This window comes from Sitodiplosis mosellana, unplaced genomic scaffold, assembly GCF_009176505.1.
Source record: "Sitodiplosis mosellana isolate CC-2019 unplaced genomic scaffold, AAFC_SMos_1.0 Smas_scaffold_30, whole genome shotgun sequence".
In the NCBI taxonomy this organism is placed as follows: Eukaryota; Metazoa; Arthropoda; class Insecta; order Diptera; family Cecidomyiidae; genus Sitodiplosis; species Sitodiplosis mosellana.
The window spans coordinates 2,940,493-2,962,802 of record NW_022595272.1 but is presented as its reverse complement, the minus strand read 5'-3'; the positions used below and the strand labels follow the sequence as shown (position 1 = coordinate 2,962,802).

Genomic DNA, 22,310 nt, shown 5'->3' with positions numbered 1-22,310 from the left:
TTAATCTGATGTAGAAAGTGAAAAATATGTCATCGAAAATGTATTACAACAATAACAATGAAATCGACTTTGATTGATTGATGAGTACAACAAATAGTTCGCGGTCAGAGAAGAAAGAAAACAACAAAAACAACACTGATCTAAATAGCTACGTGTAGTTTCTACATCGTTGATTGGTGTTATTAATCACTATCAAAACACTTTGAAGGGAACAATAACCGATTCAGAATAACAGGCGATTGTGTGTTATGACGCAATATATGGTGTATACTGTTTTTTTTTTCGTTTTTCATCGCCTGTACATTATGAATGGACATTTCGTCAGATGAACTATCTATGTAGTAGGCAGTACTCAAAATTATCTGTTGCAATGATAACAATCCAAAAAGAAATTGAAACCAGTGTCAATTTCTTTTTGGGTATAGATAAGTCGAGGAGTTCCGTCATCAATTGCTTCACCTGATAAACAAAATCGATTGATTGAGAATCGTTTGTCAACGGCTTGCATTTTGAATGGGATTGGAATTTAATTTAGTTTAATACCAGCTTCCGAGAGAAGCGTGTCTATAACGGAAATGGCGAATATTCGCGCGTTTTATATTATATTTATTGTGATCAGCATTAAGTTGTGTCAAGCCAATTTGGACTTATTTGACTTTGAGCATGTCAAAAATGATTTATTTTCAGGAAATTATTTTAATATTACGAATAAAGCAAGTGCTTTTGATGACCAACAATCGATAGAAAGCCCAGAAAAATGTGCGATCGAAATTAATCAAATAAAAAACGGGCTGACTGAGAATGAAATATGGGCGATGAAAAGTAATTTTTTTTACTCTCTTTCGGTGAATATTTTATTCAACACAAATATGTTATGTGCATTGCATCTGTTTTTTTTTTTGGCCAAATTCAGTTGTCGATTCGTGGGGAAAGATCCCGTCTGGAATTTTGAATGGAAATTTTTATGAGTTTGGAGCATTTTCTGAATGCTTAAATATCGATCGCTATGGCGATCCATATAAGACGAAATACTGTTTGGGACATTTATTCTTTAATTCGAGCGAAATTTCACGGTCGAAATCGTATCAGTCAAAAGTACATCATGTTATCTTGCAAGCGGTCGATGAACCAAAAATTACTCCTCGTATGGCACTGCCAACGTAATTATTATCTAATCGTTGTGAATTGTGTAGTCACTTTTTCTTTTGATCCATGATCTAAATCACGATGCATTTAGGCCTGACGCTTCATTGGGACCGACTATTACGTTTGGGATTTGTTTGCCTGTGCCATGCTCGCTAGATCTATTGGAACCACTCATCAATGAACTTATTCATGAGAAAGTTCAGAACATTTCGGTGCAACTCAACCGAAACTCCGTTCAATTTCAAGAGAATGATTTCGAATTGAAAACCATCGACATCGTAACAATGTAAGTGTTTAATTGTATCTAAACTTCAAATGATTTCTCACTCTTCATTTTATTAACCCGTCTCTTTTGCACATAATTGAAGTGCTTTATTAGGAACAGTTTTATGTCTGATTATACTGAGCACCATCTACGACATTTTATACACCATAAATAATCGTAAGTCTATGAGTCACATGCCTCATCCGATCGTTGATCTAATTGAGTGGACGGTTAATCGTTATGTTTTATGACTTCAGGCGAAAAATCTCAAGCACTGCTGGCGTTCTCCTTCTACACCAATGGAATGAAATTGTTTTCCTATAAAAAGACCAAGTCACCGGACATGATGCATTGTGTGCACGGAATCCGTGCCATATCAACACAATGGGTTGTACTTGGTCACACGTATCTCATGTATTTACTGCTACCCATTCGAAATATGGCCGATTACCCATCGGTAAATGATAAATACGCTGATTCATAGTCAATATCAATCTCAAATTGATTTCCTTCGAATTTCTGCATTCTCAGTTTTTGGCCAAATACAAAAACATGTTTATTGTTTCGGCGCCTATCTCGGTTGACACTTTTTTCGTGCTTAGCGGTCTGTTGGTATCAATCAATATGCTAAAACATCTGGAAAAAACGTAAGATTTGAAATGCAATCATGTGTGTGTGTGTGTGTGTGTGTGTGTGTGTGCTGTACATATCAGATGCATCATATCCTTTTGATCTTTTGCATTCCAGAAACGGAAGAATAAATGTTCCACTCTTGTATTTCCATCGATATTTGAGACTCACACCACTTTTGGGTATATCATTTCTTGTGTCAATGTCACTTGTTCGATTCCTGGGCAACGGACCTCTGTGGCCGGATTTGATGGACTTTTTGGGCTCGAAATGCGAACGAAATTGGTGGTCGACTTTACTCTATGTGCAAAATTACGCCAATCCTCGCGATATTGTGAGTTATTTTCATTTATTTTCGTATTTCTGATTAGCTTTCAAGTAAAAACTGTTGCTTTGGCTCCCATTGTATCTAGTGTTTCGGCCATTCGTGGTATCTGTCCGTCGATATGCAACTGTTTTTCATATCGCCAGCCATCGTCTACTTGATGTATCGGTTCAGAAGAAATTCATTGTATGTCTTATCATTTCTGGTCTTATGTTGTGTCGGCGCCACAATTTATGTGCACATACAATATGACCTAAGTAGTTTGTATGTATCAATTTAATTTGTATGAATTTATTTCCGATTTTGTCACATTTATATTTAAAAATTTACAACTAATTTCATTTTTAATTTTGCCGACGCTTTTCACAGTCTCAAGAAAGAGAAAATGGCAAAAGCCTATTATCCCACACACATTCGATGTTCACCATGGTTGATGGGTGTTATGGCTGGATACGGCTTTGTTGAGGCCAGAAAAAGATCAATTCGTATTCCAAAGGTATTTTCTTGGCAAATTTTAAATAGATGGGCTTAATACGAGTTATTTCTTTTCACAGACACTCAACTTCTTCGCTTGGACGGTTTCGTTGGCGTTAATGGCGGGTGTAATCTTCACCAATTACCCTCTTGTACAGGTTGATTCAACGGCCAACTCTCTCGATTACGGTTTATATGATGCATTAAGTCGAGTTGCATGGTCCATTGCCTTAATTTTCATCATTTTTTCATGCGTACACAATTCTGGTGGCCCAGTCAATTGGTTCTTATCGCATCCACTGTGGCAACCGATTTCAAGGCTTTGTTATTCAATTTATTTGCTGCATTTTCCGTGTGTCATGGTTGTAATGTCATCAATGAAGGCTTCCCCCTATTTCAGTGAACTGATTGCCTTCCACGCTTTCATCGGAAATTACATGCTAACCGTTTTCGTTGCCGCAATCGCAACGTTAGCGTTCGAATCACCAATTATAATAATTGAGAAGCTTATTTTCGATCAAAAAAAGAAACCCGAAACGAATGCTCGGAATGAAGCGAACGAAATTCAAATAATCAAAATACGCATGTAGCTGTAGTTGTTTTCATTTGTAGATTAAAGCAAAACATTAGAATGAAAGAATTTGTCTGTTTATTGTTTTCACACCGCTCAAAGTCAAATAAAACCCTACAACGTCAATCGACTGGAAGTGTTATTTACTGGAAGCAAATCGTACAAATTCCGCACCAACAGTCTTGTCGATGGGTGAGCGAGATAGCGTGAATGAAACGAAATGCGCATGTCAACAAACAGCAAGTGTCCCATAAATTATTCCAAATTGGACGAAATGAAAAAAAAAAAAATCAAAATACAAAACAAGTTGTTTCTGTGTGAAAATGGATAACCGAGCGACTGTTGTATCTGTTTTCAGTAGACATAAGTATGTATGTGTGTATATATATGTGTGTGTGTGTTGTTGTTTCATGGTGAAGCTCAAAGCACTCAATACACACTAGTTGCGAAGCGTATCAACGCGCTCACACATCAAAACCCATAAACACACCGTCAGACGAACGTGTACGGAGAATCGCTAGACGTTAAATTAGCCTTTAAAAATGTTGTTTTTGTATTTTAAAGGCAAACAGAAGCATCACTTGAAATTTCATACGTGCAAGCTTCTAGTGGGTCCTTTGCTCTCCGGATTCCACTCACACGCTCTCTCTCTTTCCATCCTGTGCCGTGTTTCCCTTTCGGTCGCAGCGAATATATCGGTTGCACCGAAAAAACATTATATGAGTGATAAGAAAAATATTTGTGTATGAGTGTAAAAGCTTTGGCTTCGGTGTCGACGTCGTCGGTTGTTTTGGTTCGTGTATTTTCTATTTCATTCCAATCAACCCACCACTCGCTACATCACATACGCGCAAATCATAATTTCCAGTCATGTTCTCTTTCTCCGTTTTGCGTAGGTTCTCAGAGCCGTTGCCTCGCTCATCCACTGTTACCATTCGGATTGGTTTGGTTTTTTTTTTTTTGAATAACCGTGCTTATCTCTCAGTACATAGCAATCAGTGTGCTTTACCTCGTCCACTGTAATGGTACGGATTGTGTTTTGTGCGCGCCGCGTGAATTAAAGAATTCCCATTGCCAAGTGGCGGTTTTCTGTATGGAAAAGTGAAAAATGAGAAAGTGAATAAAAAGTGGAATCTGAAAAATCTAACCCCGAAGCAGTTCGATTTGAAATTTTCATTAAAAATTGTTGCGCGTACGATTTGCCATTTCAATTTTGAAGCCAGTTATACTTTGATTGTCGTTCGCTTTTGGTTGTGCCATTTCATAGAGTTAGAGAAGTAAAAAAAACCCAAAGACGAACACACTTTGGCGGAACAACACAGAGGCAAATGCTCCCATAAAGTATATTCGTGCGAAATTAAATAAAGTGATTAGCAACGGCAACGGTAGCAGCAGCATCAGTACTAAGAACAGCATCTGCTCGTATTCTGACGCTGAACTTAGAAAATGTTGTTTAATTCATATTTTCATTTAACAAAAGTGACTTGTGTTTTGTGCATTTCGACTCAGTTGAACAATAGAAAAACGGAATATGAAAAGCGTTTATTATTTGTAGACTAGAGAGAACGAAAGACTCCAAATTACTCTCTGTTTTGAGAGTTTCGCTTGAGTTTTCTGTGGTGTGTATTTGTGTGAAAATGACAAAACGCATGACGTCCTATTCTTTGTGAGAGAAAGTTTTCTTCTGCATTGATTGTTGTTCGTTTTTTTTTTACTCTTCATTTTCTTCGCTTCGGTTCGTTTGCTTGGCAAATTCGTGTGCACACGATAGGATGACTAACAAAGAAAATCAAAATTCGTGGCAGGAATAAAATGGAGTGAAACGCGTGTGAGACTTTCGTGGAATTGACGGGTAAAAATGTAAATAAAAACGGCACACACAAACATTAGATGGATGACAACACTCACACTGCGAATATTGGTCGAAAAAGAAAAAAAGAAAAATCGTGGTGCATGTGAAAGGAATCAATTCGAATTGAACAAATAATACACACAAACACAGTCACGGCGGGCAAATACACAACATTCAACAAATCAACAGTTTCTTCACCCTGTCTTTTCCATCATCAACGTTTGTTTGCGACTGTAACGCATACGGCCACTTTCACTCCATGGACGAAGCACAAATATTTTGCGCTCATTTTGTAAATACAATTAATGAATAGAAAAGTGAGCAGCAAATATTGCTCGTAGTTTTGGTTTGGATCGAAATTGAATTGAATCCAATTCAATTGAATCGAATTGAATCACCAGCCACGGCAGCGAAGTCAACAGCCAACGTGTCGGACAAACCACGACATCGTTCCAAAACCAAAGAAAAAAAATCACACACACACACACACACGACTCTAGCAAAATATATATATCAGCAATTAAGTGCAATACAAAATGTTTACTAAACAACCCACTATGGATATGGATATTGAATTCGACATTAAGCTGCTAGCAACGGAATACTATGAAGGAACGGTATGTACAGAACGTATATCCCTTAAGTCACAGTCTTTCAATTTCTTTCTTTCACTTTAACATCAATGATAAAAAGAAAAGAGAAAAATTCCGCAATTTCGCTTTCGGAATGTTCTTTTTATTGAATTTAGCGTAAGTTCAACTCTTGCTGCTACTGCTACTGCTGTTATTGCAATTTGGAACAGAACGCGTTTTCGATTCGGGATTCGTGAGGAGGTTGCCAAAGCGAATGGGGGAAAAGTTTCCATTTCATCGAATTTGGCGAAGAGCCGAAATAGGCAGATAAACAACAAATACAACGAACGTGCGAAAATGAATGCTGACTCAAGAAAAGAAGAAGAAGAAGAAGTAGAAAAAAAACACGTAAAAATGTGAATAAAAAAAATGCGACAGTACTCTGGTTCAATTGGAGAAAGCGTAATGTGTCTTTTTCATATTTTCGCATATCTGTCTTTTTCGCAGAAGCAAATTCGATTTGCTTTTTCTCGTTTGTCGCTTTCGTTTATTGCATTTATCAAAAAAATTCTGTAATATTTCTGTTGCGTATTTCTTCTTCTTCTTCTCTTTGCTTCGTTACTTGATGGTGTTGGCGTGTTCGTTTTAGTTCAGTCAAGATTTATTGTTGCCATTCTTATCATTTGGCAGCGATCTATGTGTGTTTGTCCGAGGGGAAGGTGAATGAATAAATCATATCGAGAGTAAAATGAAATCCATTATAAATCTTGTATCTGATATTGAGATCCGTAGTTCAATGGGAGAGAGCAAAGGCGTCACCAAAAAAAAACATATCACTGAAAGAAGAGCAGAAATATATATATCATACGTCACAACAAGAGTGGAGGTGGAGAGCTAGAAGAAAAAAAAGTTATGCGAATGATAAAGTAATGGATAAAAATCGGCCGTAAGTGACGAAAGACAATATTACCTTTGGGCCAAATGCAAGAGGAAAAACAGAGAAAAAAAAATCATTATCTAAATCAAATGAATGAGTCGTCACACACACACATAACGAGTGTGTTGAAATGGCAAACATCCAATCAAAATGTCATTACAAAAATTCAAACACACAGCTACTTGGTCACAAATGCACGACAATGATTGATCGATAGCCAACGTTAATTCCTCTTTTATTCTTTTTTCCACTGCACTTTGATTGTTTACCTAATGTGTCAATCAAACTAACGCACACCGGTCAAACAATATAATGAAATCGAAATTAATAACTAACCACAACAGCAAACACAATCGATTTGGACCTATCGCCGTCGCTGTTGTCGTCGCCGCCAGCATCAACACAATTTTCCCAGCTAGAAATTAGTATTCAATTATCAGCGATGAGCGGCTCTCAAACCAATGATTGGACAATGGGGCGATAAAAAAAAACCAACAAAACAACCGAATTATATGTACAAAAGTTGTGCAAATAGTACAAAAACAGGCAATTTACACGGACCAATTGAATTGAAAGTTTTTCAGAACTCGTTTTCGAATTGTTGTAGCAGAAACAATTTCAAGCTTTTGCCATTGTATCCATTGTTGCGTGGAAATGGACCCAAATCATGGCAATAAAAACACTACGATTTCCATATATGATGACAGGGCGAGCAAGCGAGCCAACAAACGAGCGAAAAAAAGGTGAAAACAATTTATGTGTGTGAGAAAAGGCCAAATGACACATCACATACACATCAAATTTGAACCCTTTCTTTCAAATGGATGCTATTTGTCTCAATGTTTCTATCCTTCTCCTCCTGCTATCCCATCGCTGTGATTACAACGCATCTCGAGCATCAGGAAATTTGAAATTGTGGCAAAAAGTGTTTTTTTTTTCTCAGAAAACAATTACATCAACAACAACATGAATGTAAAATAAGTTGCAGTGCGGTTTGCATGTCACTTTATTGTCTTTTCAACGCTACAAGTCAGTCACATAAAAAGGAGCACACAATTGTGCGCACATAACAAAAAAGGTCGAGCTGTGGCTTTGAAACTCACTAGAAATGTGTGCTTGTGTGTCTGTTTGTATTCTTGAGTTTTTGTATTTTTGTATGAATGAATTTATGGTTGGCATTCACAAAATGCTCAACATGCAACACGAACTGGGAAAAACAATTCTCGGTGGAAACATATCTCAATGCTTGCTGGTTTGGCTGGTTTGCCATCGTTTCGCCATTGTGTGATGAAAAATTATTCGAAAACTGAGAACAGAGAACCAGAAGAAGACGGAAAAATTGAAATTATATTATAAGCAACCAAACAAAAAAACTATGTAAATTTTATGTCAAATATATGAAAGAGAAAGAAAAATTGAATGGAAATATCTTTGAATTTCCTAAATGTCAATAGGGTGTTTCGTCGACGACGACATGGAAACTGAGTCTTTTTGCCATTCGGTTGGATTTCAATAACACATTTTCAAGAGAGATGGACGAACGAAAGCAAGAAAATGAAAAGGAGATATTTTTCTTTCTCTCAAAAGACCGGCCATAAATTATCTGGGAGCTCTTGAGCAATAGATAAATAGAGTCGCCTTTTCAATCGAATTTTCTAAAGAACGACGAGATTGTTTCGATTTCTCGACTTTTAGCCATACACAAACCCACACACAAACCCATATGCATTATATTGGGCAGGCACGGTACACACATTCAATGCCACGTATGCTTCACATGTAAATCTGAATTCGATGGAAACAACATTCAAAATGAAGGAAATGTGTGTATGGCTGTTTTTTCCCTCTATGGACATGACAAAAAGAATGCGCCAAATCATGTGGTATTGTGTTGACGCAACATTACAATGCAATTTTATTTCAGAGATCCCAGCGATATCGTGATGAAGTTTTTTTTCTTTCTGTGCTTTGCTTTGCGTTGATGAAGTTTAGCATTCATTTGATTCGGTTTCGATGAGAAAATGAAAGTCAACATACGTCGAAATGTTTCTCTATTTTGTTGCTGTTGTTGTGGTGGTGGTTGTTTTTGTTGTTATGCGTTGCTTTTGTGCTTTAAAAGCCAAACATCACCAGAATAAATAAATTACCATAATGTTTCCAGTAGTTTCCTCCCTTTACAAGTTCAAAAGAATGGTGTAAATGGAAAAGACTTTGAAAACAGAACCGCACAACAGTCAAACTCAAAGTGAAATTGATCGCAGATAGTTGGAAATAAAGTTGCAAACTTGGCAATTGATTCGTTCACTGCATTTTATGGAAGTCGATGGCATGGTGTGTGTGTACGTGTGCGCGGGCGGTGGTTGGTTGGTTGGTTGTGTGTATTTATTGCCTGAAAATGTACGAGTGTGTTGCATGCAACACAAAAAAAAACCATTTCGATACATGTTCTGGATGAAATTTCATTTACTTGAACTCATATGAAAAGGGTCGATTGTAGTTTTACTTGTACACATTAGTTGCCCAGTAAACAATTGTTTGTTCGGCAGTTTTTCTATAGGGGAAAAAACGGGATAGTCACGAACATTCGTGTATATGTTTATAATGTTGAAAAACAAAACATTGGTAGCAGCAGTATCGGGTGCACAAAAACTATTGAAATTACTGGCAAAAATACACTCACAGAAATAGCAATGAACCAGGAGTGAGCGACAAAAAGTCAAGCAACTAATCACACTAATAAAAATGTAGCATAAATATATACGTGTTGGTTCTGTTCGATCGAAGCCAATGTGAAAAAGGGGGCTCTAAATTTAATAAGCGGAACTTGCATATGTCCAAACACACACACACATACACATACACATACACTCATACTCACACACAAATATCAAAGCACGCATGAACGATCCGCTGTAGGGCATTTGCTCTCTTTCTACCTCAGGTTCTCACACATTTATTGATGGATATTGTTTGTGCCAAGCAGACGTTTTTTGCATGCTATAAATATGAATAATCTCATGGAAATGGATGGCGCATTTTGAGGCAGCCGAACCGAACTGAATCAACCCATCCGACCTATCAAACCCATGTTGATCCGATGGATGTTCTCACCGATATGAACTTCATGACATGACACGACACTGACAAAATTTTCGCATAGAACTCATCCTCTCGCTGTACCTTTCTCTCTCTTTCTCTCTGTTTTTCTCAGCCGATGAAATGGGAATACAATGGTCATAGAAATCGGTCGCAGTGAATGTATGATTTGAGTTTTAGTTGCTAATTTTCCTGAGTATTCACAAAAGATTGCCCGTATACACATCCGCACACACTGAACACTAAAATTGGATCGATTTGAACGAATTGAACCCTCCACGCAAATAAATCATCGATTCTATCTGATGAATCAACCCATACCAATGCAAAATTTATTATTTTCGATGGCTCTGTCAACAAGCCGGAGTCTTCAGTAACACACATCAATAATTCAAGAGTTTGTGGCTCAACTACTTTTAACGAACTTTTAGGCTCTGACGCTGAAATATATGTAGAATGGTGAATGCCATGCCGCAGATACTTTAATGCGGTTGGTTAATTATTAATAAATGCCGTGTTACGATCAACTTTACCATTGACACACAGACTCAATAAGTTCAGCACAAAATGCTGTGTGCTGTGATATGATGTGTTGTGCCGAGCCAGAATATATTGCGAACAACGGGCAATACAACGAACAACGGTGAGCATGATGATAGCTGCCTGTTTCACAAATAGCTTTCGTTGGAACACATCCAATGACAACCAGTATATGCCAGAATAAATGTTTACTGAATCGTAAAAAAATCTATAGAATCAAGCGACGCATACATGTGCGAATATGGCGAATGAGCGAGCGAGCGAGTGAGCGTAGGACAGAGACAGAGAGAGGCAGCAAGGGAGAGAACGATGATGAAAAGCGAGTAATTTGCCTGTATTGACATACTAATATATTTCACATTGAGCGTTCATCGCTCAGGATGATTCTCAATCTGAATCATTCACTTTTTGCATCATCAACGTGGGTATTGTCACATCACATTCAATATGGATCGAATTGAATCGCGTATGTTCATCGCCCCGATGACGACGACGACGACGATAGCGACAGAGACAGCGACTACTATGTATTCAAATGTATGCTCTGTACATATGTTTATTTTTATTAATATGATTATGAAGTGAGTTATTAAGTTTCAACCATATACGTGTGCGACCAAAAGTTGAAAATGTGTGTGTGTGTGTGTGTGGATGTGCATATGTATGCTAGAGAGATTGTGTATTCAATATTCTGCGTTTATGTTTTGCTTTGCTCGTATCGCTGTGTGTGTTGAGCAGATCGCATTAAGCGATTTAAATGTATGCTAAATTTGTATGCCGAACATTGAATGTTGAGAGATTTTATTGAGTCTGTTGTTTCAGTTTTTGCTTTTAGGTATATCGCAGCCAGATTAGCATCGGTACAAACATAACGCACAAGTCAATTTCATGATTACACAAATATTTTCGGCGTAAATTACTCCATTTTTGGGGCAAAGAATGCGAAATGGAGCACGAGCGCGTGGGGAGTCGTACATTGTAGTCATCTGTGGCAGAACCATCGCGAATGCGAACGTGATTATGCGTGTATTATGTGTTGTATAATTAGTAAACCACTCTGATGTATGTTCGGCTCTTGTTCTGTTTTTGACTGACGAATATCTGACGCATTGAACGTTTATGTTCCGTGCTATTTCAAGCAGTATATCTCGCCCGATTAACGGCAAACGAAGACAAATACAAGCAGCGATTCATTTAGCTAAAACGCACCATAAAAACTTATTGGCCTTCCATTCATTTAGGAGGGGTGCGCAAAAGGCAAATACATAAAATTAATGAGCTTTTGTCTGTGCTGGCAATGCGTGTTCATTTTTCAAAGAACAATCAATCGTTAGATTTGTATGTTTGTAAGGGAGCACATTTATTGACCACTTCTCAGTCGGCTCGAATGAAGGATGATTTGGTGATGACGGCAATTTAACGATGTCTCGTTATGGCCAAATTGAATGACACTCACAAAAGCTATCTCTATCATTCTCTCGGTGCCTTTGTTCGCTTTCCCTCGTTCCTAGCTCAACTTCAATGTGTAGAATAATCACAAGAATATCCGGATTGGGATTTCTAAACTTGCTTTGAGCTAAAAACTGAGATAAAATACTGGCCGTTAAAATGAAATGGTTTGTCCCAAGACAGTTAGCCATATTGCCTTTGTTTGTTGACTGTTGCGTTTTGACATTAAAATTATTTCTATATTAAAAAAGACACCCGACTTTACGGCCAAGCATAAATCTGTTGGAAACGTTGGAAATTATCGGGGAACTTCCTCAGAGAATTCGAGTAGCCACTTACACATACAATGCAATAATGTGGTAAGCTGAAGTCACCGCATGCTATTAGACACTTCTTAGCATAAAGAAAGTGGGAGAGAGATTTGAGTGCGTTTCCTTAATGCCGTTGCCGTTTGAAGAGGGCGAATTGGGGCAATGGACTTTGGAGTACATTGTTTAATTACAAATACCAATTTATGCTAATTTAAAATATTAGTGTATGGAAGCGATTCAAAGTATGGATACCAAATGAATTTCCTGCTACCAAACACCACCACCGCTGCCGCCACCGCCACTGCCAGCCGTTGTTCGCATGACCTTTTTGGCCAAGCCACAGCCCGACACACAATTTTACGACTAAATTGGCATGTTGAACGTTTTCCAGTGCGAATGAATAAAATCTATTAATGAATTCAGAGAATCGCGATTCCGGACGGAATAATTCAAACGGAGAGCAAATCATTCGTTTGATTTATTGACCTGTAGAGCATACTTGTTCCCAATTGAATTTGTGTCTCTCTGTCGCTGGGGGAGCATTCTCTCTATCTCTCGTACGTACTATTGATTTTCAATTAAAATCCCCACAAAACTCATACAAACACAAACACACATCGACTATACCAACCATGCACAGTGCACAGTGCACACGCCGTGGTGCTGCTTGTTGGGAGGAAATCACCATTTTAAATTTAAATTCCTTTTTAAACATAGACCGAAGCAATGAGCTTCCTTTTTTGCTTGATTCCATTCTCAGCTCTCTCATACCGTATGGAAAACGTATGCAAATGATGAATATTTTTCCGTTTAGTTATTGAAATTTTTGAGCTTGCGGCAAAACAACCAGAGCAATTTAACTGCAGATTATGCAATTTACTATCATTCACTTGAAGCATAACCAACCGCAATATTTATAAATTTTTATTTTCATTTCTGTTTCGTACAGTTCTCGCGAATTCCCGCCTCGGCGATTGGAATTAATGATGGGCGGCCAGCATAAGAGCAAACAAAACGAAATTGTTAGTTTGGCTGGAATCATGATTGCATATTATCATAGCATTATCCATCCAGTTTGGAAATGCAAATGAACGACTGTTCATTATTTGGTTTGCGAAAAGTTTGTGTGTTTGTGTGTGTATGTTTTTTTTCTCTCTCATACTGTTGCGGTGAAAAAGTTCCAATCAAAACGAATTGAGTTGAATCGACTCAAATTGGAAATCAATATTAATTCTATTTTCAAATTCCAATTTAGTTTTTTACTTTCTTTATTTGCTGTTCGTACAGTGAGTGAGGCAGAGAGAGTTTTGATGGGCGTTCGGTGGCAGTTCCAAAAAATAAAACACAGAAAGAAGGCAAGTAAACCGCAAACTTTGAGCAAATATAAATGAGAAATGAGTTTTCTTTTTTGGACGATGCAAACAGGAGATGGGAATTCGGGTTTTAACAGCATGTCAGAAACATGGTTGCTGTGAAGTCATTCGGTAGAACATCATGAGAATGGGAGCGCAAAAAGAAGGAAAAAGAGAATGTACGAGCAAGAGAAAAAAAAGCACCCAATGAAAAATTTAATCTTTGATCTCTATGCTAACATTTTATTCTTCTGGAAATGGGAAAATGAAGCCGAACAGAAGCTGGATAAAAACGCGCTCGTAACAGCCAACCAAGGCAATTTCGAAGAGTGTGCGCAGACAGAGAGTGCTTAATATTTGATAAAGTTTGTCGGAGTTGAAACAAAATAAATTGTTGTCGTCGTTAAGTGATTTCATTTGAAGAAAGTGAATGAACAAGCAACAACAACAAGAGAAATGCTATATAAAAACTTTGGAGTGACCTGCAAATTGAGTTTCCAGTATAGAGAGATAGATAGTCTGCAGCAGGTACACCACGAAGGCAAAAAAGCGTGTTATGCAACTTGAAATTTTGCTATAAGCTCCGTCGATTACGGCTGAGTTCCATCAGGTGAATAGGGAAGAAGCGAGTATGAGAGCAACCTTATCCTCTCCAATTATGTTGGCGAGGAGAAGACGATGTTAAGTGGCTAAAGCCGTTTCATGATTACAAATTGTAACATACAGATGAAAAGCAAATAATGACAAATGATAATAATCATAGTGAAAGTGTTTCATTTTCCGGGCAATTTGAAAATCTTATTTTTTATTTGGTATTTACTTTGGAGAACTTTGTTATTTATTTTCGGTGTGACCTGTGTGTGTGTGTGTGTATGTATTTGCCAGCAAAGTTGTTTGGGCCAAATCGGATTTGTAGTGTTTAGTCGTTGTCAACATTTTACGACCTATATTATTGCATGCCTTCTTCTCTCTCGCTTTCTATTTGCCATTCACACATGTAAGCACACACACACACACACACACACAAACGAACATCTCGAACTATGTGTCTGCAGGGCAGAACAATCTATGGATCTGTTGGGAATGGAAATCCCATGATGGCATTTTTTGATGTGGTGGCTGCCTTTTTTACTGCTATTCATTCTCCTTTATGTGTGTTGTTGTGTGTGCTCGCCCATATAAGTGATAGCAGTCGAAAGCAGAACAAACGAGCGTGTGCTCCACATTCTTATGATCCACAGCTCTTTAGTCAGCTTAAATGTGTTGGAGCTTTGAAAACTAGGCAAATATTTGTTCGACACACATCGTACAAAAGATAAATTGAATGAATTTCCTGTGCACTTTCGAGACTTTACCCAAGTAAATTGCTCAAATTTGCTTCGTCAATAAGCACTGCAGAGCGGCAACATTCCTTTTCAATTATCCGATAAACAAACGCTTCGAATATGATGTGAACAAAGCAAAAGCGCACAGAAAATAAAACAAAAGTCCCGACTGCAATCTTTTTCTTCGAAGAATTCATAAGCCTAAATACGTGATGTGTACGAAACAAATCGAATCAACTAAGCCTAAATCGCTTAAGCTCAATGCAATGCAATCTGCTACTTCAGCAGAAAGTATCACGAAATATGCTGCGCACATTGGATCCCCTCCTCTCTCCGAACGTCGTATTCGAAGCGGATGAAATCATGGAAATGAATGTGTTGTGAAGCACAAAATCGTTTTGCCTGCTTGTGGCTTTACTCAACTTTCCGCAAAAACAAAAGAGACCACACTATGACGGACATGGCGTGGCGTGGCGTGGCGTAGCGTTGCTCTTGAGCCGCCGGATAGTGCAAATTCCAGATTCCATTCCAAAATACTTGGCATACAAATGAAATTTAACTATAAATGGAACAATTTATTTCCGTATTCCTAGGTCCCTACAATCCAACTGATTTCTTCCTTTCCCTCTCTCCCGTCTGTTTGCTGGTCAATTCATTAAAGCGCTCATTGTGCGTGGGCCTGTGAATTGTGAAATTATGTGAAAATTCATTTGCAAATAATCTTCTTAGCCCAACGCCCAGATTGCAAACTATTGTCATTCAAATTCATTTATCTCACCCGGAGAAATTCATTTCCGTAGAATACCCTTTTCAATGGTCAAAAATTTTGTAACACGATTTAAGTTGAATCAAATTTATACAAAACAGAACATAAATAACATAGAAAAATTGCGTTAACATTCCATTTCTCTGCCTCCGTTTGTCTCTCCTCAGTGCACAGCAAACTTCATACAATGCCAATGGTGCCGATGGTTGTGATGATGATGACGATGATGCAACCTGAATACGGCACATAAACTATATATCATTGAGAATACTTGTAATTTACTTGTGTTACAACATTACATATTCATATTTTAGTTATCGCTTCAACTGGCTGAGTCGGAAATCTAAGGCAAACAAGAGCAATGGAGAGAAGAAAAAGAGTAAAACACCAACATGTTGGTGTTAAACGAGAATGCTTGGCTTTGTTTCGTGCTTCAAACAAACTCTTACTTTGACCTGATTTTCATCACATGTTCAATTTTCGCATTATGATTTGATTTGATGTTTACATGACGTAAAAAGCAGCCCGAACACACACAAGCGAACCACCTTTTCTGTGGAGGGAAAAACCCCGAGTTTGGTGCAATTTTCACCTCAAATTTGTGGCACCTTTTTCAAGTGAAGCGGCCTCATAGGAAAAAAAAGTAACGTTTTTAAAAAAAAAAATCCACGAGAAAAAAAAAAGTTATATAATGGCAAAAAAATACCCGAGCGCATATAAATTTATATATTCTTTTCATGATGTTTGATTCTCTCACATACAAACATTTCCATTTGAATGGAACGTTTATTATTTTTATGCAGATAGTTTTTATGCAGTAGAAAATTGAATCCAGTGATGAAGAAAGAGAGACATTTGCCGATGAAACTCGGAACTGTTTTTTGTTGTGACTGCGCGAAAAAAAGTCACGATAATCAAATCCCTGATGATGCATCAACGACAGCTTAAACAATGGATTTCGAATACTATGAATATGAATATTAATTACATCAAAAGGTTATAAATAAAAGTGCCATGAAATTAAATGGAATGGTAATTTGATTTTGGCCAACTCATGTTTTTATCGTTGTTGTCTTTTTTTTTTGGTAAATGCATTAATGAAAACATCAATTAATATCAATTTATCGTGTAGAGCGGAAGAGGAGATTAATTTGCTCATTTAATTATGGACGAAAAATCGGCGTATGCGAATAAAACCTGTTTTTTTTAGCATACACACAGCTGAATTTTTTGCGCAAATAAATTTATATTTTCCAAACATCATTAAAAATAGTAAATGGAATGGAAATGAAGACATGAAAATAAACGCAGCCGAGTTGATAGAACAGATCATTCAATTAATTCGCTTTCCAATCATAACGTAGTTAATCTTTTATTGAAGCACTTTTTATTTGCATCTGCAGCTGAAAATGAGGAGAAAAAAAAATAAATATCGTTCACTTTAAATGTGTAACACCTGAATCAAGTTATGGAGAATAATTTTGTTGGTCACGATTTATTTTTCATACAAATGAAAGCCAGAGAAAAAAGTGCCAAATATGAAATTTTCATGAGGTACACCATTGCAATATGCACGGGAAATTGAAGCTGGGGGATAGATGTAAACACATTTTTGTTGTGTGTTTGCACCACTCTCTGGGCTCAAGGTTTTGTTGTTGTGTACTGGTTGCGGTGCAATGCCACCATAAGTGAGATAGCATTTACATCGGTATTGTGGCACATGTGTGTAACATCGGGCTTAAAATCCAACGTAATTCAGTTTCATGTTGTTGATATAAAAATTGAATTTGATATTATTTTTATGCTTTCGTCGCTTGTTGTCGATATGTGTCTTCTCGCACGATGAGGTAACACACTAAACTGTTCTACATCTGATCCCTTCGGGGCAACTCAGAAAATTGTTTACCATTCTTTCTGTTGATGTTTGATATCCAACGACGTCGACGACGATTTCGGAAGCACACCCGTATAATCAAAATAATGCTCGAAATAAAACTACTTATTGTGGGGTATTTGCTGCAATTGGACTGTGAGCGTCACCTGGCAAACAAATCCAATCAAAATTCATATTAAAAGTAAATAACTTATGACGTTATAAGAAATTTGCATGTACACAACGAAAATGGAATTGAATGCGAGACCTCTGGCGTTTTCAGTATAGCAATACATGCGGAGAGCGAGATACACACAGAACAGAAAGTAAAAAAAAATTCGTATACAAAAAGTACACAACATACAAAGCCTTTCGTAGGCTAGGTAGATTTGTGTGTTGGATATACAAGTATATATACTGGAATATGCGTGCAAATGACAAAATTAGACAAATCCCATTCATTTCTATTTAAAAAGAGAGGAAAAGAAGTGAGCATAAAATCCAAATGGCGATAAACTTATGCACAACTAACGAAGGTCGCGCGTATAGTTTTTTCTCTTTTTTTGTCTTTCTCCATTCCCAACCGCCTGATTGAATGTGGCGATGAGAAGGTATATAAGAACTTTCTTAGTTCTCAAAATTCCACTTACTTGACGTCACCACTGCTCACGGCATCCGAACGGCTTATAGGTATGGCTTATAGCTACTCAAAAATTCTTTTATCTATGCTCATGGAACAGAATAGTATTAGAACTCCGAAAAAAGGGCACACATCCACACACACACACACACACACACACATCCATGCACATACGAAACATTGCAAACAACACGATTTCCAACAACAATGTCGACCAGCAGCTATATTAAAAAAAAAAAAAATTCATTGACAGTAACAAAGGAGAATTTATATCGATTCCGTATTCTGTGCTTCTGTTCCACTCGTTCTTTGCATCGTATGGTGGGTGGGTGGTTTCTGCGAAATAGTCACACGCTTTGTAGATGTGAAGTGTTGATGAAAAAATATGGGTCTGCTTAAGGTGAACCCCATGCTTGCGCATCTTTCAAGCAACACTGTGTGCATGGCAAAATATATAAATTTCTTTGAAAAATGAAACCAGTAAAAACAAAGAACGAAATTGATTGCGAGAGAAAAAGAGAGAGGAGCAGAGAGATAAAAACATCCAAATAGAAAAAAAAACAAGTTCAATACAAATTTGTTTGGTATCGAGCGAGCATTCGAGTCAACCATGGTCTTATTGTCGCGCTGCTATCATTTTACCTAAGACACGCCAAACTTAAACACCAGCACCAACAACAACCTAAATTTCCACGAGCAAAACTATTTGTTTCGTGCATTTTTCAGTCACACAGCGTGTGATATGTTTCGTGACCTAAATAGGTTAAGCAGAGTGTCGGTTCCAGTAGACGAGTTTGATCATTGTCTCACGCATCGTTGAGCGTGCACACAAATAAAATAATAGCAAATTTCTTTCGTTCCGTCGCTTACTGCGTGCTTCGCATTCCTGTGTCATCCTTTACCAATGAAAAATATCAACGAAACAAAAAAAAAAATGCTTATCCTTCGCTTTTCACAATCATTTTCAATGTATTTTGTCAACACCATGGAGATGTTTCTTTATTCCGTACCCCCATCCTTCGTCAAATTCCTTCCTATGCGTTCGGTCCAATCCATCTGTGTATCTCTCAATCTCTAGTATATCGGAATGTTTAGCCGAGCCAAAAGTTGGCAATAAATTGTTCGCTTCGATTACGTGCTTTTCGGGATTCGGCAGAGCCAATGTGCGTATAATCAAGTAACCATCGCACATATTCTTTTCATTTTGCCTCTATTTGTACACATTGTTGTTTCAAAAGCTCATTCATTATGGTGGGAATTCTATTGAATTCGGGGCGATGAGTTCTTGTGCGGCAGATATTACAGATTGTTAAGGATTTTATAGATAGATTATAAATAATGTTTTGTTGTGATGTATTGAACCGTGGCTATGCGGTATTGGTTGATTGCTTCAGCATGCTCAAACTCTCGCTCGCGCTCTCTCCCCCTATGTGTGTTTAGACCGTGTGTTTGATTTCGAATCGCGTGCGCGAGCTCGCGAGAGAATGGTGCTGTGTTTATCGCTAGCGATAAAAAGCGAACACTAACGAAAAGAACAAAACAACAGGGCGAACAATAAAGATGACGATGACGGTGATTGTGGAGTGGAGAAGGAATAACGCTCCAAAACAATGGGATTAGAATTGCGAATGAAATGATTGTCATGCATCAAGTGACGAATACAAAAAACGCCCCGAACACACTTGCAAATGAGCTTAACTCCTTGCCACTTAACATTGACACCATCTGTTGAATTCGATGTTCGTTCATTCGTTGGTTCGTTCGTTTGCTTGTTCGATGAATGAATATCGAACGGAGGAGCCATGGAGAGCATCACAACATTTATACATGCTGGCGACAAAGAAACAAACACAGAATCACAGTCGACCAAATAGCCAACACACACACACACACACACGTACCAAATAAAATTCGACCATTTGCAATCGCATCGACAGCAGTCCAAATGACATCAGCAACAGTGCGACAGCAGCAGTAACTGAACAGCAAGATTGTAGAAATACCAATTTCGATGATAAATTCACACATGTGCGAATCTCATTTTGGATTTGTTAATAAAAGAATTCCTATTTCATAGCCATAACAATTTTTTTTCTCATCTATCTTTCTCTCTGTTTGTTTCTCCTTTTTTCCATGCTCATTTTTCCTGCGCTGCCGATCGTCAACAACAACAACAACAACGAAAACACCAACAACCACATCGTTGCAGATACGAACCAGTTACAATTCAACGCGGCACAAATCGACAGTATTAGAGGACGATCCAGATGCTTTGACACTTCTATCAGTAGTATCAATCGGTAATAACATATATATTCAGATGTAGTCCCGTGTTTTGCAAGCATTGTATCCAAAATGTTCAGCGAGAATGAATACGTATTGATTTTTTATTTCCTTGTGGATGGCACACGCTCGCTTCACTTTGTCGTTGGGTTTATGTGTGTGTGTTTTTTTATTTTGTTATAGAAGCGGATTAAAATCGTTAGAAAGCAAACACACATATATAGTGAAATGCGAACATGAGCGAATGTTGTGGGTGAGTGTGAGTGCGTACGCTAGGTAGAGAGAATATTCCGCAACAGGACGATTACAACAACAACGACGACGATGACGACGATCACGAGCATAACAAAATAACGAATCGGAAGCAAATCCTGAATAGGAAGAAGTAGAAATAAATTGTGATGAGGACGTTGGAGTGTGTGTGTGTGTGTGTTTTTTATTCAGTTGTTGTGCTTTTTCCACAATGACAACGATGCCGTTGTCTATTTTATTAAATACGAATGAGACGAGGCAAATGATTCGAAATCTTTTTCAATAAATCAATATTAATCTCTTTCACTGCCATTCAGCCATTTCGCTTCGAGTCTAGGTGATTTTGGTACGAACCGACTACGACAGCGATGACACTGTGTATGCCATTTCAACATCGTACATCTTATTTATGTTCGCTTTTTCCCACTCTCTCGCTTTGTATCTCATCTTTTCATGTGTTTTTGTCTCACACACACACACACACACACCCACCCACCCATTTACAGTCGATACACACGAATTGAATGTGTACAACACCGTTTGAACGAGAGACGATGGCATACCGATTGAAGTGGCATTCGGTTGTCGTTGCTCTGCCTTCTGAAACTTGAACGCTAATTATTTCTTAATTCCTCAATGGTATATATCGCAGCTAAGGATCTATTTACGAAATGAGGCTCGAGCGTATAACACGGTTATTACAAATTTAATAAATCAATTATGATGGCTCTGAAGATTGATGTCAGACTAAAACTGTTTTACACACAAATCGATTTCCTCGATCTAAATTATCGTCGATTATGAATTTTATCGTTTTGCCATTACTTCCCTGCTTCGTTCGATGTGCACTCGTTCTATCTTCAATGATTCACTACGCATTTGATGGCATCTTTTAAATGGCAAGAGGAAGTGGGGTCGAAGAAGGCGAATCGGAAATGCGACAATCGGCCCCATTCAGAGCGAGAGCAAGAGAGAGAGAGAGAGAGAGAGAGAGAGAGAGAGAGAGAGAGAGAGAGAGAGAGAGAGAGAGAGAGAGAGAGAAGGAGAGATGTCATCACAGCCTGTGTCGTTAGCATTTTTCCAACAAGGTCGTACGGAATTGTATTCGAAATATTTTTGTAACATTAATATGATGCTGTTTTTTCCTCCTTCTTTTTTTAATTCGACATGGAACAACAGAAAATGAATGTTATTCGAGAACGGAGCACCCGAATGAGTTAACCTATTCGAGCTTTTGATGTATTCCGTTCAACGTTCATGAACACACGCAAATTATTCATATAATATTGAAAAACGGAACTTGATATTTCCGTCAACTTTTCGATGTTGTGGCACATAATCAACACGGCCAAAGAACATGAGCACAACTGCACAGATTGTTTAACTAGTTTCGACACGAAACCAAGGGGAATCGTACCGAAACGCGTTCAACTTTTATCACACTTCCCAAACATGTTAAATTGTAATTTGAGTGTGCAGCAGAGATGAAAAACAGGGCGCCTAACACGTAACAAACAAATCCGGTCGCCCCTTGTGCGAAACACATTTTTCCGAGTCAAAGAATCAATATTTTCAGGAAAGCACCACATCGCAAAAAAGGAAAAGTCGACATGACTCAAGACATATGCACATGTTGTTAAACTTTGTCTCT

The 22,310-nt window shown here is 37.9% G+C and overlaps 2 protein-coding genes across 4 annotated transcripts in view; both read left to right on the top strand.

Moving 5' to 3' along the window:
- The first annotated feature begins 402 nt into the window (after positions 1-402).
- On the top strand, positions 403-3,544 carry LOC129569345 (nose resistant to fluoxetine protein 6-like). 2 transcript variants are annotated; one of them, XM_055448094.1, is made up of 10 exons: positions 407-822; positions 914-1,160; positions 1,238-1,432; positions 1,515-1,588; positions 1,669-1,868; positions 1,943-2,058; positions 2,159-2,375; positions 2,455-2,630; positions 2,736-2,862; positions 2,921-3,539. In XM_055448094.1, exons 1-10 carry the CDS (start codon positions 576-578, stop codon positions 3,428-3,430), a joined length of 2,109 nt encoding a protein of 702 aa, XP_055304069.1. In that variant the 5' UTR covers positions 407-575; the 3' UTR covers positions 3,431-3,539. The 2 variants fall into 2 exon arrangements, with proteins under 2 accessions (XP_055304070.1, XP_055304069.1); XM_055448095.1 differs by lacking the exons at positions 2,159-2,375; positions 2,455-2,630 and having other exon boundaries at positions 403-822; positions 2,921-3,544.
- A 264-nt stretch (positions 3,545-3,808) lies between these two features.
- LOC129569344 (dopamine receptor 1) overlaps positions 3,809-22,310 on the top strand; it is a 41,502-nt gene continuing 23,000 nt past the window's right edge. The window contains exons 1-2 of one of the 2 annotated variants that reach the window (XM_055448092.1): positions 3,809-5,880; positions 20,334-20,424. In XM_055448092.1, coding sequence (XP_055304067.1) covers positions 5,800-5,880; positions 20,334-20,424 — 172 coding nt within the window. In that variant the 5' untranslated portion in view covers positions 3,809-5,799. Of the gene's footprint in view, positions 5,881-20,064; positions 20,153-20,333; positions 20,425-22,310 lie in introns of those variants that run through there. The other variant, XM_055448093.1, reaches the window with a different exon arrangement.